Here is a 14,715-nt window from a genome sequence, read left to right as displayed (position 1 = left end):
TGTAAAGTTTGAGTTATAACAAATCCAGTTGAACTGGGTCTGTTTAACTTTGAAAGCCTATCTTTTGAAGCTTGTTATATATTTGTATATCAAATTTATATCAGCTTATGTAGAACAAATTCACATCAACTGATCTTTCTTTTCAATGCCCTTCTTGAGAAATTTCACCCAAGACAACCAAATACAATGGTGGATGTTGGCCCTCCTTTGATGTGAGCTTTCCGATAGAACCAGATCTGAAACTCAAAAGCAAACTTCTGCTAGTGAGCAAAGCCAAAATTCCTATTCCAACAGCAGGAGGCCCCCGCTGCTCAGGTTTGTTGACAGAAGAGTATCATTATAGGTGGGAAGTTTAAAGACTTTCTGGGAGTTTTTTTTTCTGAAAATTTTTGTTTTTATATTTCATAAATCATGGTTTCCAGGTTCAGTTCATTTTTGCCTTTTTATCTTTTTCCGCCTATTAGTGGAATCTGCACATGGCCAACTTTGAGGGTTTTTACAAATTATTATAGAATAGATTCATTTTCATTTATTTATTTTTATAAAGTTGAAACTGCTGTTGGGGAGAAAATCAAACCTCCATTTACCAAACTCAACATATTCAGAATCGGAGTGAATTAAAGTGCTTATCTCTGACTTTGAATAGTCTTGGTTTTATAAAAATATAAGATAATCTTAAGGATTTTTTTAAACTTTAATTTAAAAAGGGGGGGAAGAGATCCATTTTGGTTTACTAGAGCATTGTTTATTTAACTGTGATCCCAAGCCAGAAGCAGCAGCAGCACTTGGAAACTTCCAACCAGGTCCCACTTCATACCTGCTACATCAGAAACTGAGGGGGGACTCAGGTATTTTAAAAGTCTTCTTAAAGAAACACTACTCTGATTCGTTGGAAGATGACAAACACCTTCCTGGGGAAAATACACGTAGGTTTTCTATCTCTAATTGTCCAGGAATATATAGATACGCTCCCATTCAGGAATAATGTCCCAAGATCTGTATGTTTTTCTGAATTATAAAGCAACCTTTGAGCACCCACCACGGTCTACACCTGCTGCTATAGAAATGAAAAGACGTTCCTTCACCTAGCTAACTCGTTTAAGGTGTACGGCAGGGGCACAGTGACAGAATTCCCGTCTTCACGTGGAGACCTGATTTTGATGCCCAGCCATGCACCTCGTGAGCAAGCACCGCTGCTCTGCTAATGGACGCTTGCGTATTGCTCAGGGACCCTCCTGGGGCTCTGGGGAAGCCCTGGGTCAGGAACTGCAAGCTCAGCAGCTCAACCTCCCAGTTGCTCTGTGGGAGAAAGTTTGGCTATCTATTCCCATAAATATTTACAGCTTCACAAAATTTTTAAAGGACTTTAAAAATGCCTGTGGGTCACTGTGAGTTGGAATTGATCTAATAGCAATGGGTTGAGTAAGTGTTATTTCGATGCTGAACAAGTTTCAGCCAAGTTGAGAATAGATTAATATGGACAAGGAGGTCTGAAATACCCGTACATAGTCAAGTATCAGCCAACCCAAATGTCAGCTGTGGCACCTAATTTCACCACAAAAATGGCGCTGAAAATGTGCTGAAACGCCTGGCCCATACTTGGTATATGTGGTAAGTAAGAGGAAAGACCGATGATGTACTCCTGAGAAACAATGAACATGTGTGATCCTGCTGTGCGTGAAGTAGCTAACAACAGCATAAGTGCTTAGAGAAACACTTCCTGTGGTCACTATGATGTGCTTAGCATGTCAAGTGAAATTGACCTGGGTTTTAAAAAGTATTTCATGGGTGAGGGAAAACTATAAAATGCTTGTGGTTAATCCTGAGTTAATAAGATAATTTAATGAATTAACTAAGTTCCAACATTCACCAAGTAGCTAGCCAATTACACAACTGTTCTCTTCGGAAAGGATGAGGGGAAAACAGACTGTGAGAACTATTTCCTGCTTGTTTCACACACGACTTGAGAGATCTCTCAGGTAAAGCAAAGAGCAAAACCTGGACTCAGATTTACTTCCCTCTTTGTCTAAAAGTTCAGTAGCTCCAATTTTTGTTTATCCCTTTCCCTGATCAAATTCACTTATCTAATGCTATATAATTATAGATTAGAGCACCATTCCCTAGAATCTCATACTTTTAATGATGTGTCTTAAAATTACGGATATATTTGAACTCCCTAGAAACCCTTTGGTGCCTTCTTTTCCTAAGCAGAGCTAGTCACTTGTTCCAGGTATTAGAGACTAATAATAGTTGGGCAAATTATGACGGAGCAGCAGCTTCGTTTGTTACTTTGTTTTTTATTTGAGTAACTTCAGCCTCTTCTTTTCAACTAATCGACTAATCTGGATGTGTTTAGACAATACCTTGGTGACTTGTGAGCAATGACAATCTCCAGGGTCATGTGGATGCGTGTACACACTAGAACACATTTTGTGTCCTTTACTGATCCAGAGAGTGTTTGCTCGTTGGCTTTTTCCTTTTTGATAGCAAATCATGCTTGACAACTGAGCCTCTGCGTTCGCTTTAGACTTCATATGTAAATATGCCAAACTCACCGCCATCGACTGGATGCTGGTGCACTGTGACCCTACAGGGCAGGTTGGAGCTGCCTCGGTATGTTTTTAACACTCACTACTTATGAGAGTAGAAAGCCTGGTCTTTATGCCTCAGAGTGGCTGGTGGTTTCAAACTGCTGACCTTGCAGGTAGCAGTCCAACACATAACCACTACACCTATATCGATATCAATATACATATACCTATAGATATACATATAGTGGTTATGTATATATATCAGGGGTGTAATTGTACTTTTAGTTACATGTTTCTCATATGTATGCGGGAGATATGCGAAAAGTATCCAATTTCTCAGCTTGAAAGGTTAGTTAGAACAATTGATGGGAAAGAAAATCAGTCCTTGAAGTAGATGCCAAAAAAAATCCAAAAGGGGAGCACCTGGTAATCCCATTCCCAGTAAGCCGTCAACACAGATTGAGCAAACAGAACATATTGATCACTACAAACCAAATTGATCATTATAATTGGTGACAAAGGTGCAGTGTGGCTTTAATGACCCTCCCTAAATAGTTGCCTTCATTAAAAAAAAGAGTGCTGCTTTCCTAACTTCATGCTGCCCTCTAGTGGCCATACTCCTGACTTCAGGTTGAAGGTGGAAAAGATGAATATGGTACTAATGGTAGAAATGCTGGAGATAATTGAAGGATAGAACTTTTCTTTCTTTCTCTTGTTCAATAGTCAGATTTCTGAGCTCCCGAGTCAACAATTTAACAAGGAAAACGGCGCCATGCAGCTTGGACCACTGTCCAGGTTTGACTGACAGCCTCATTTATGTGGCGTTCATCAGGGAGTTGCTGTAAAGGATCCTTTACACATCTTAATTGATTTGCATCCCATCTTGGCATGCACTTTGGAATACAGGCTATTTCAAATCCGTTAATCTTCACTTAGAATACAAAAATATGACAGAGGGAAAAGATTTAACACACTACCCCTTCCAAGCTTAAGTTTCTCCTACTGAAAAAGCAGGTCAGCTTGAGTTTAAGTCAGGCTGGGGAAATGTGTGAAGTTCTTGGGGGCCTCTGGTCCCTGTGAAATTGATGAAGCGATGAAATCATGGATTTGAAGCAATAAACCATAAAACCAAACTTTCTATTTATTTACCAAACTTTCTATTTATTTATATAATTCAGAACTAGCAGGACAAAAGGCAGCGTTCACTCATATCTGGTACTGTGACATGGAAACCCTTTTGAAACTCACTTTTTCTCCTCGGTAAAATAAAGCACTGAACTGAAATAAGCATATTTTCAGTATCTTGCAGTCATAGAATTTTCTAAAAGTGCTAAAGGAATTGCTTTAAAGAAAAGAATAGCATTCTGCGTGTGAACTTACCAGACAGTACAGCAGCTAATAGTGGCTTTCTTGGAGTGTTTGTTCATGAAATCAGTCTACAAATTCTTCTGGCTAAATTTTTGATTGGTGGGGGAAAAAATCCTGAAAGAAAAGGCAGCATTTTGGTAGCTAGGAATATGTAACACTTTAATTATATTAGAAGGATGGGGTGGGGAGTATCAGAGGCCAGACATGTTTACTATGGAGTTTGATTCCATGTTTAGAACATGTTCTAATTTGATGGGAATACAGCATGTGCATGGTGTAAGAATCGATGGTCTTAGTGATGTTCAAAATGGGGAACCTGTAAACCCACCTTCAGGCCTCAGATGTTTCTTTTCCTAGAAGTCTCTGCCTGCCTTTCAGTATCCCCAGTACACACACATGTGAAATGGACTGGCATCTGAGGCAAAGCAGTGGTGACTACTTCCTTTCCAGGATTCACATCGTGGAAAAACCCCTGCCAGGTAACTTTTCGTCTGTCAGCCTAATATTTCCTTGCTGTGGTGAGGAGTGGCCCAACCAGGCCTGAGCAGGGCCTGAGCCTGCAGCCTGAGTGCAGACAACATTGCCTCAAGGTGGGCCAACGGAGCTTGTTACGAAGAATCCACTCAGTTCAAGTTTTTTCAATTTTTTTCTCAGTCTTGAACCAGCGTTTCCGTTTTCCACTCACACAGATTGTGTCAGGGGAAAAATTTTTGCCCTGTATATTCTTATTTTCTCTCTGCCCTCTCCCATCTCGTTCACTTCTTTTAAAATGACAGGCTTCATTTCAGCTGCCCTGGGAGCATGGAGAGCATTTTACACGAGCTCTGGCTGATCACACATCAATTTATCTGCCCACTCACGTGAACATGGGGGCAGTCTCCTCCCCACACTGGGTGGCTAGCATCTCCGCTTTCTATTTCTATCACCTCAAGTACAGATTTTGCCAAGATCCTTTCCCTGCAGCCTGCTGGTCTTCCCTGGCATTCCCCATGCAAACCTGCGGTGAGACTTGACAAGGCCCGGCATTAGTCTAAGCAGACTGTCTATCTGTTCTCTCTCGGTGGACAGTTTAACCCCCCATTTGGCTTCACTGGGAGGGTCTGAGCACTGAGGCCCACTGCCCTCATTTCAAAGGTACGCATTAGCTGTTTGTACACCCCAGGACTTCCCTCCCACCCCATTAGTGGGCATGAATCCATCTTTTAGCTGTACTCATTAGAAAGCAGTGTGCCGCACGCAACCCCATCATTGGGAGCCCATCACGCACCCCAATTACTCACCTATACCCAATGTATTCCTGCTGTAAGAGCGGAATAAAATCGGCTTTATTCCGAGTGAATAAAATTTTACTCTGATTTATGACAAACAATGCTGGTGGAAACAATCAACTCAAAATAAAAGTGACAGCAACTGAACTTGGACATAATAAAATTTATTATATATGAAACACTGGTCAAAGATTGATATATTTGGGGGCATATTGAAATTTGCACAAATTTATGAGGATGAATTAGCTCTAGTAAAAATAATGAAGGAATAAAACAGAATGAACTAAGATGACAGACAATAACTATGGTGACTAAACTTTGACAGAGAACCAAGTTCTCTTGTCACAGTTTTGATCTGTAATAATTTACCCAGGAAAATACAACTTTTAAAAGCCAGAACTTCAAAAGAAAAAATGTACTCAGTACAATCTCATATTTGGCAACAGCCAATTGAGGAATTAAAACTAATGTAAAGTTTACATGAACAAGAAATACTCTCACTGAAAATAAATTCAATTAAAACATAAATGAAACTATTAAAAGAGAAATGGCTTAACTATATTTTGTAAATGAAGGAATTCACTTGGCTAAATGAAGTTTGTTCTGCGTGTCAAATGTTTTCTCAAAGAAACGTGTTTCATTTGCGTATTTATATCCATAAGCCTAAAGTCAAAACTGCAGATCTCAAACAACAGTGCAAAAGTTCAAGGTCAACATGGCCTAGTAGGAGTTCCCCCTCATGATTGTTTTGTTCACCCACATAGCCATTTGCAGGGAGATTAGGAGCTGCCCTTTGGCAGAATGGTATGAGGTAGCTATTCTCTGGATAGACCATTCAGTGTCCCAAGGCCGGTAGAGCAAGATACATTCTGGCTGGGATCTTCATGAGTTGGGAGAGGCCTCTAAGAGCAACCTTCAACCTGTAGCCACTACAGGCTCCATTCCAACCCAGGATCCGGGTTATACACTGAGACATTTGCCAGAAGTCACGCATACTTTCTTATTATCCACACTGAGACATCTCCGATGAGCTCAAAGATAGGTGTGGTGTGGAGACCAGACACAGACTGCTCTACAGTAACCTGTAATTCTGCGGGCTTGGCTGACCCTTGTGCACTATCAATAATAGAGCTGATAACACATCACACAGACTGACCTTGGAGTATTGCTCCCCCACTTCTCAAGATCATAAAATGTGGGTGTTGATTCTTTTGCAGTTCCCAGTTTACTCATAGCCCGAGCATCACGCAGACTGAGGAATGTGCTTTCTGGGGACTCCTCCGTTCTCATATATGACATTTGCAGCTCTTAAAGCTACATGATAACACTTAATTCAGTTCCTTTTTCCAGCCAGACACTGTGATGTCTTTGTTTTTGTGGGGGAAAGTGTTGAGCATAAAAATAGTGACAATGTTTAGGAATTGAGGCTGCTGCCTACTGATGCTCCACCCCTTTCTTTGATGAGATGAATATTTGTGAAATTGTGAATTTATTTTTAGTTTTTCAACTTTATAGTTGCCCTAGAAGTTAAAATATGAACAATCAACGAATTCAATGTCTAGTTTCTTGAATTTTGCTTAAATTTTATATAGTGTTTTTAATGCATGTATTTATTCATCAAATGTCTATTCGATTCCTACTTTGCGCCAAGTACTGTTTTGTTGTTTCTGTTAGGTCCGGTCCAGTTGGTTTAGACTCATCTTGGCCTTATGTAGAACAGAACAAAACCCTGCCCGGTCTCGCACCTTCCTGACAGTGGTTCTTGTAGTTGTGCCCCATGTTGCAGCCACTGGGTCAATACATGTGATCGAGGCTTATCCCTTTCTTTGCTGCCCTTCTGCTTTCCCAAGCATGAGGTCCTTCTCCAGAGCTGGTCTCTCGGGACAGCATGTCCAAGGTTCTTGAGATGCAGCCTCAGCTTCCCTCCCCCATGGAGCACTCTGGCTGTACTTCCAAAACACATGCATTTGGTGTTTTGCCAGTCCATTATTTCCACCATTCTTTGCCAGCACCAAAATTGAAAGTCATTGTTTCTTTTCCGTCTTCCTTATTCAAAGTCCAACTTTCATAATATATAAGGCTATTGATAATACCATGCCTTGGGTCTGGTGTACCTTAGTCCTAAAAGTAGCATCTTTAAACGTGCTCTTCAACACTTGAAAGAGGTCTTATCCAGCAAATTTACCCAGTGTCTTGCATCACTTGATCTCTTTACTGGTACATCCATGATCATTGAGTTTGAATCCAAACAAGAAGAAATCCTTGACAATTTCAATCTTTTCTCCATTTATCATGAGGCTACCTGTTGGTCCAGTTGTGAGGATTTTGGTCTTTTTACCTTGAGTTATAATCTGTAGTGAGGGTTGAAATCCTAAATCCTCAACAGCAAATGCTTCAAGTCCTCCTCACTTTCAGCAAACAAGGTCGTGTCATTTGTATGTCGCAAGTTGTTCGTAAGCCGTCCTCCTGTCCTGATGCCACATTCTTTTTCATACTGTACTGTTCTAGGAACTGGACCTTAGGAGTCAGAGAGGGGACAGGAGTGTGAGTGTCACATAGTTCCAGAGTCTTCTACCATAAACTTGAAATACTCACCTGGTGCCCTTTCTCCCTCTGTCACTGAACTCATCCACCTCCTCTCACCCTGCGGTCATGTCTCCAGAGGCAGTGAGGCCAGTTCCCTCCTCTATTCATAGAGGACAGTAAGTGGTCCATGAGCCATCAGTTTCTCCCTTTTGCTTTCTCTTTGAGTGGGTTTCCCTCCATAGTGCTGTCAAGTTGTAAGGTCCTAGTGATCACAAACCTGTCCAAATCCATTTTGATAGAGCCACACTCACAAAATATACCATAATTTCTAACAATGATCATTCAAATGCATACCAAAACTAGATTTTATAATGATGTAATAAATTAATGCTTGAATTTTAATTTACCTCCATTTTAGAAATCTATATTATTCCAAATGATATTATCAATGGTTTTTATATTTATGTTTACAGATACATATATATATTCTTTCACAGTTTATTAATGATTACTATTAATGATTCCTCTTTGGTTCTGCCGACTACGGAGTTAGGAAGGAGAATGGGGCTGATGTCGTGGGATGTTGACTAGTCGGTGGTAGTAGCTCTTTCCAGATCTCAGATGAGGAAAGATAGGTTGTAAGAAAGTTAATGGAAACTTGATGCTTGGGGATGGTGAAGGCCAGCAGGGCTCCTATTCGATCTCCTGGTGCTTTCTGAGAAATGCCCTGGAGTGGTTTCAAGAGCTGACTTAATCCGAATCAAGTTTTTTTTTATTTGGATTTGTATCCAAATCAGGAGATATGGGACCAGACTTCTTTATCTTCAGACGGGAAATGTTTATTTAAAGTCCTAAATCATCTCTTTCAGGACTAAAATTGACCTCTGATCTTTTCTGTCCCTTTTCTTCATTTTACAATTGGCAGCTGTGGGGGAAGGGGGGGGCAGAGGAGGGGTGGGGGGATGGAAATAGACCAGGGAGAAAAAACCATATGCCCATGACAAAGCCATTGCTAAGGAAAGAGCTGGATTTATGGAGAAATACATTTCCACTGGTTCCTACTTCAGAGGCTGTCCAAATGAGCTGGACGTTCCCAGGCCGTCGAGAGATCCAGAAGCCTGGAGTCTTTGCTGGGAGTAGACAGCAGCCCTGTGCTAGGACTTCTTCCTAAGTGACCATGGTTTCCCTTGCAAGGTCCCTGCCACTTTTGTCTAGCAGCCAAGAGCTGCGGATGATCCCCAGCCCCGAGGACTATCCCAGCATCAACATGTAACCTGTATAATTAGAACGTACCTTCGAGAGGGGGAAAGCACCCATGAGATAAAGGACTTCTTTAAAACACCTTTCCCCGGTATGTTGTTCCCCCTCCTAATTATAGTTCTAAGAACTTCGGGTGATAGGAGACCTGGATACTTAAGGAAAATCAGGAGCATTGGTAGGAGAGGGTTTCCTAAGTGTGGCACACAGCCATCTTTTAGGCCTGAACAGCGAAGCCGGAGCAGACACTTGTAGGCAGCCTGATGGCTTCGATAATGATGGCCGGAGCCAGAGATGTTAATTAACAACAGGACGTATGTGTTGGATATATCATTCCTCCACCAGTCCCAAGACATTTGAGTGTGAGGAGATAAAAAGAAGCGGATCCAGCGCAGATGTGCACAGAAGCCACTGAGACATAACTAGCGTTCCAGGCTGAAAGAACCTCCTTGTCGAAATGTTCTTCTCAAGCAAACAGTTCTCTCTGTGATTTGTTCAGTTGACGGCAGCTGCCAGAACCAGAGCAGAAGGGCTGTGGGGAGCACAGAGGAGACAACATCACAGTGCCATCCTAGTTCACGTATGATCGCAGCTTATTATTTTACAAATAACCTTCCTCATATATAAAGTCCCAGGGATGTACATGGGATGGTCTGCACCCCCCTCAATCCATTTGGTTAATGGTTTTCACTTGTTGCTCTTTCAAACCACCAGGTGCCTATTTAAGGAGCAATTGCATCGATGGGAGTTTCCACAAAGGCAATTCTTGCTTTAAGCAGTTGTAGGCTGTTGGGGTTCACCAATTCTCAGTCACTAATCAGACCATCTCTGTCCCCAGGCAAGCCCCAGCAGCTGGCTTTCATTTCCCTTGCTGGCTGTCAGGGGGTCCCTAAGTCTTTCTGCAGCAGCCTTCGGAAGAGCCCTCCTTGAAGCATTTCATTCAAAATGCCAGCTCCTCACACGTCGAGTTGTGATCTCCTCACTTAGTAATGGGACTGAGCCTGCCTCTCTTACTCAGCCCAAAATTTAGAGAGACTAAGGTTCTCCTCAGGGCGGCCCCTTGACGCATCCTCTCTGACAGGACAGAGCTGCCAACAACTTGACCACTGTGGACGGTTTGGTCCCGATGTCTGAGAAGGGCATTTCTACCAGAGCAGGAGAAGACCCCATGTGCAGAGAGGGGGCGTCAGCTTTTGTTCACGCGACAGGCAGTGCTAGAATACCATTGGCATAATCTGGCACTGGTGTCCCTGTCAGAATCTCTGTCACCACACACAATCGCAGACCTGTCTGGAGCCCTGACAGTGTGCCTTCAGGTCAGGCAGTTGCCAGCACTGAGACACGGTCTTCCCACCACAGAGGCCCTTTGTGTGAAATCTGCCCTTTTGTCATTAACACACTTGATGTCCACTTTAGTCTGGCTGTGAAGACAGTATCTGCTTTCCTGTCACGAGATCACTGGCAATAGGTCCTTGCCTCAATTTTGAAGCGCTGACGCCTAGCTGCAGTCTCCTGCATTCACCAAACAGGTCTCTCGCCCCAGAATATCTACTGTAAACATTCTTGCGTGCAAGGCCAAAGAAACAGGGAAGGCCTTAAAAAGTGGGTTTTATCAATGCTGACCACAAGCAAAGCCTAGCAAACGTGGCTCATAACACTTCGGCCCTCCGTATCGCTAAGCACATTCTAGCAACATCCCGTGTCCATGATGGCAATTGTCACCCAGGTTGTGTGCGGAGAGAGGTTAGAACAAGAAAATTAAAATCCCTGAACACATTGGAGAGTTTACTGGAGAGGATGTCTCCACTGTTGTGTGTGTGTGTGTTTCTGCTTTTCCTTCTTCTATTCAAGAGAAAGACTGCTCTTCATGATATCTGATAGCCCTATCCATTCTTCTTATATAAATGTATGCTTTCCCAGTCCTACAGAAAGACATGAACATCCCTGGGCTCCAGTCTTCCATATTCTTGAGGGTGTATTTGAATCAATCATGTTTAAGGAAGTTCCTTGTGGATTTTCAAATATATCTGAGACTCTCACATCCAGACCGTAGGGGATGCCCACAGGGCAGGGCCAGACCATGCAAGCTGGCAGACTAGGATCCACACAATGGTGACAATATTAGTGCAGCCTCATATGCTACATCATAAAGGGAAGAGCTTCATGCCAACAGCTCCCAAGCATAATTGATGTCCCATGAAGTCGCTCAGTTGAGGTTTCATCCAAGTGCAGAGTTTCCAGGCACTGTACCAATACTGCAAACCAGAAATTGAAACCTGGGGACCAAGCATCAAGGATCGCCAAGGAAGAACAGTCGTCCACAGTCAACTTACTCTGAGAAACAGGGAAGGAGAAAGGAATTAATGAGAGTAAGCTCACTACTCGTTTTAAGATCATGAAAACTATGTAACTCTTCCTGTTGACATCTCTGCACCATTCTGTGACTTCAGCAATTTCCAACTTTGTCCGTGCAAAACAATGAGCATGCGCCCCATTGATAACACTTTCCAAGAGAATTGTTTTAATCATTATTTGAGAACAAGTCTTAAAGCTTTAAATTGAGGTTGTTTTTTTCTATCACACACACAAAGAATTTACTGCTTAAAACTTTTGATATGAGGAACCTGAATAACTCTAAGTGTTAATGTATCCCAAATTAACAGTAAATAGTGCTTGTTGGTTTCACACTCTCAAACTGATGGAAAAAATAATTATGCATATAGTTAGCTATTTTCATAGGCTGATTTGTGGTGCATGAATTAATATACCAGAGGTATTTTTTACGGACATTTCTTTGGCTTCTCTAGTTATCCGCATATACTTCAGATACTCAAATTCTGTTAGTAATGAGACAACCCTGTGCGGTTGAATGTTAAGTTAGTTTTCTAAAATTAGAAGGAAACAAACAAGGTGGCAAAAAGTAAACCAAAGTTATAAATATTTTCTTGGAAAATGGGTTTTCCACAATAATTTTACCTATCAAGCATTCATAATAACTATAGCAGATGGTTTCTTGTGAGTGTTTATCATAAATAATATCCTTATTAAAAAGTTCTACCATGTATAAGATGTATTTTTTAATAGTTAAGTCCTCCAAAATTTACTTGCTGTAGAGGAAAGCTTTATTTGGAGCTACAAAATTACTTAAAATTAAACTGAACTAAAGATAAAAATCAAATGTATTCTAGCATATATAAAGAGCTCACAAAGCATGTGATAAACCATTTATAAATGTTGGGGCTTGTAACAATAACAACGCTTCCTTAATCATCACCAATGTATATACTTGATGGCTTCCTGATTTGCCAGTTCTCTCTCAAAACCAAATCCACTGTCACTGAGTCCATTTTGTTAGAGTGGCCACATAGGGCAAAGCAGAACAGCTCCCTGAGTTTCTATGACCATAACTCTTTACAGGAGCCTAAAACCCCACCTTTTCCCCAAAGGTGCTCACTGAAAGTAACAATATTGACTCTTGGTAGAGTAATTCAAATTAGTCACAAATCTGGAATGATTGCTCCACATCATGTGCATGAGTTGAATCTTTTGACTCAGTGACCATACAAGACAGAGTAGAACTGCCCCTTCCTGTTTCCAAGGCTGTAATCTTTTCAAAAGTGGACTGCTACATCTTTCTCTTGTGGATTCACTGCTGGGTTAGAATCACCAACCTTGATTAGCAACCGAGTACTTAATAACGCTACCAACACGTCTTCTTGGTCTAGCCTTAAACTCTTATTGTTATTGTTCTCATTTTAAAAGCCCTAGGGTAAACTCTAAATTAAAAAAAAAAAACTTTTAGGAACCCTAGGGAATCTAGGCTTAGATGCTGTATTTGGGGAAGTAATTGGTTAATTGAGAAATGTCCCTATAATTTGGCAGGGAAAAATGTTATACCTGGGAACTTAGAGCCTATAGTCTGCACTGCGTGTGTTAACTTAAAAGACAAGAAAGTAGAGTGGTTTCTATTGGGCACTTAGTTAATTTCCGGCACCCAGGGGCCTGTGACTGCACAAGTTCCTGCTTTGTAGGACCAATGTTTCCTTGCTATACCAATTGTACCACCTGTAACCATATTTGTTTTCTGTGTTGTTGTTTTTTCTTTTTGCTTATAGGTGTTCTGGGGAAGTGCCGCTACATCTACCAAGGAAAAAACTCCGAGGGCAACAGGTTCATCCAAGATGACCAGCTCTGAAATGTGCCTTAACCTCTCCAATGAGAATGAAGTCAAATGGAAAGCACAAATAAAAAGTTAAAGAATAAAAAGATTGCTGAGATTTAATTTCTGTGTGAAAATGATGACTTTGGCTCTTGGTCCCTTCTGCTGACATTGCCAGCCCTGTCGAGATCACCCTTCTCCCTTACACTGCGTGGTCGCATAGAGACTGACATGATTGCCCTTAAGCAGGTCTCATCCACCACGGTGACAGGCAGTGGCAGTGAAGGACCAGAGCTGCCAGGACGAATACCGGGTTAGATTGTCTGGTCTCTCCACTGCTTAAAGGGGAGCAGAGGTCACACATGGGGCCTCTCTGAACATGCTCAGTTGACTCTAGTCAAGCGAAAGACTTCTCTCTTCAGCCTACCCATTGAATATCAGCACTCTGATACCATTGTGCTGTGGGCTTCTTGAAGTAAAATATTTTCATTTAGGGAAAGAGCACTCTCGCTTGTTCCTCTGAAATCTTAACTTACCTGGTTGATGTCTGCATACGACTTTCCCCACATCCTCTATCAAGGGCAGTATGTTTCAGTTCAGAGTTTCTCTGAGTGGTAATCAAAACTCACTGCCATCCCGTCAATGTCAACTCCTAGCAACGCTGTACAACAGAATCAGACTGCCCCTGTCAGTTTCTGAGACTTCATTCTTTACAGGTTGTGTGTTGGGCTGCTCTTCAGAAGATCAGCAGTTTGAAACTCCCAGCTGCTCCTCGGGAGAAAGGCAGAGCTTCCTACTCCCATAAAGAATCTCTCGGAGAACAGGAAGTTCAAATTCTCAGCTAGGTCATATGTTAGTAACCAGCTTAGTGCCTCACATTTCTTATATTGGAGTAAATGTCGGGTTAGTTGCTATGGAACTGGCTCGCATTCACAACAATTGGCTCAAACACAACAAAGGGTAGCCTGGTCCTGTACCACCTTCATGAGCATTGATACACTTGAGCCTACTGTTTGAATTTATTATTTAGACTATTCATTGTTTGGCTATCTTCCAGCCCAGCAGAATCATATTCTAGCACTATATCAGAACATATCCTGTTGTGATTCCTGAGGTTTTCATTGGCTAATATTCAGAAATAGATCATCAGGCCCTTTTTCAGAATTTGTCTTAATATAGAAGTTCTGATGAAACTCGTCTACCGTGAGTGACCATGCTGGTGTGTAAAACACTGGTGGCATGGCTGCCAGCCTCCAAACAATACACAGCTCCCACAGTACGACAAACTGACAGGCAAGGTGGTAAGCTACAAGACTTGCCCTCGTTTCCAGACTACAAAGCCCGGGCTTTCCCTCATTCCATTTATTTCTAAAGATACTGCTTGCCTTGAATATATTGCAATATGAGGACTCTTTCCAAGAACAAAGATTAGATGGCACCAGGGATTGACTTTATTTTGTTTTAACCATACATATTTCCTACTGGCCATATATGTGTTTCAAGTTGTCTTACTCCTTTGGGTGTTATTTAAAGGTAGTGATGTGATGAATGATAAAGTGATAGTTCAGCAGGTTAAAAAAACCCTAGGAAATAGCCAACAGACCAC

The 14,715-nt window shown here is 41.7% G+C and overlaps 1 protein-coding gene across 1 annotated transcript in view; it reads left to right on the top strand.

Moving 5' to 3' along the window:
* Positions 1-13,177, top strand: part of LRMDA (leucine rich melanocyte differentiation associated) — a 663,927-nt gene extending 650,750 nt beyond the window's left edge. Inside the window, exon 6 of the mRNA XM_075533425.1 lies at positions 13,066-13,177. Within this exon, the coding sequence (XP_075389540.1) occupies positions 13,066-13,145 (80 nt within the window). The 3' untranslated portion in view covers positions 13,146-13,177. The remainder of the gene's footprint in view (positions 1-13,065) is intronic.
* Positions 13,178-14,715: the final 1,538 nt, after the last annotated feature.

Source organism: Tenrec ecaudatus, chromosome 16, assembly GCF_050624435.1.
Source record: "Tenrec ecaudatus isolate mTenEca1 chromosome 16, mTenEca1.hap1, whole genome shotgun sequence".
In the NCBI taxonomy this organism is placed as follows: Eukaryota; Metazoa; Chordata; class Mammalia; order Afrosoricida; family Tenrecidae; genus Tenrec; species Tenrec ecaudatus.
The sequence above is the reverse complement of the archived record's forward strand: the minus strand, read 5'-3'. Positions and strand labels throughout refer to the sequence as shown.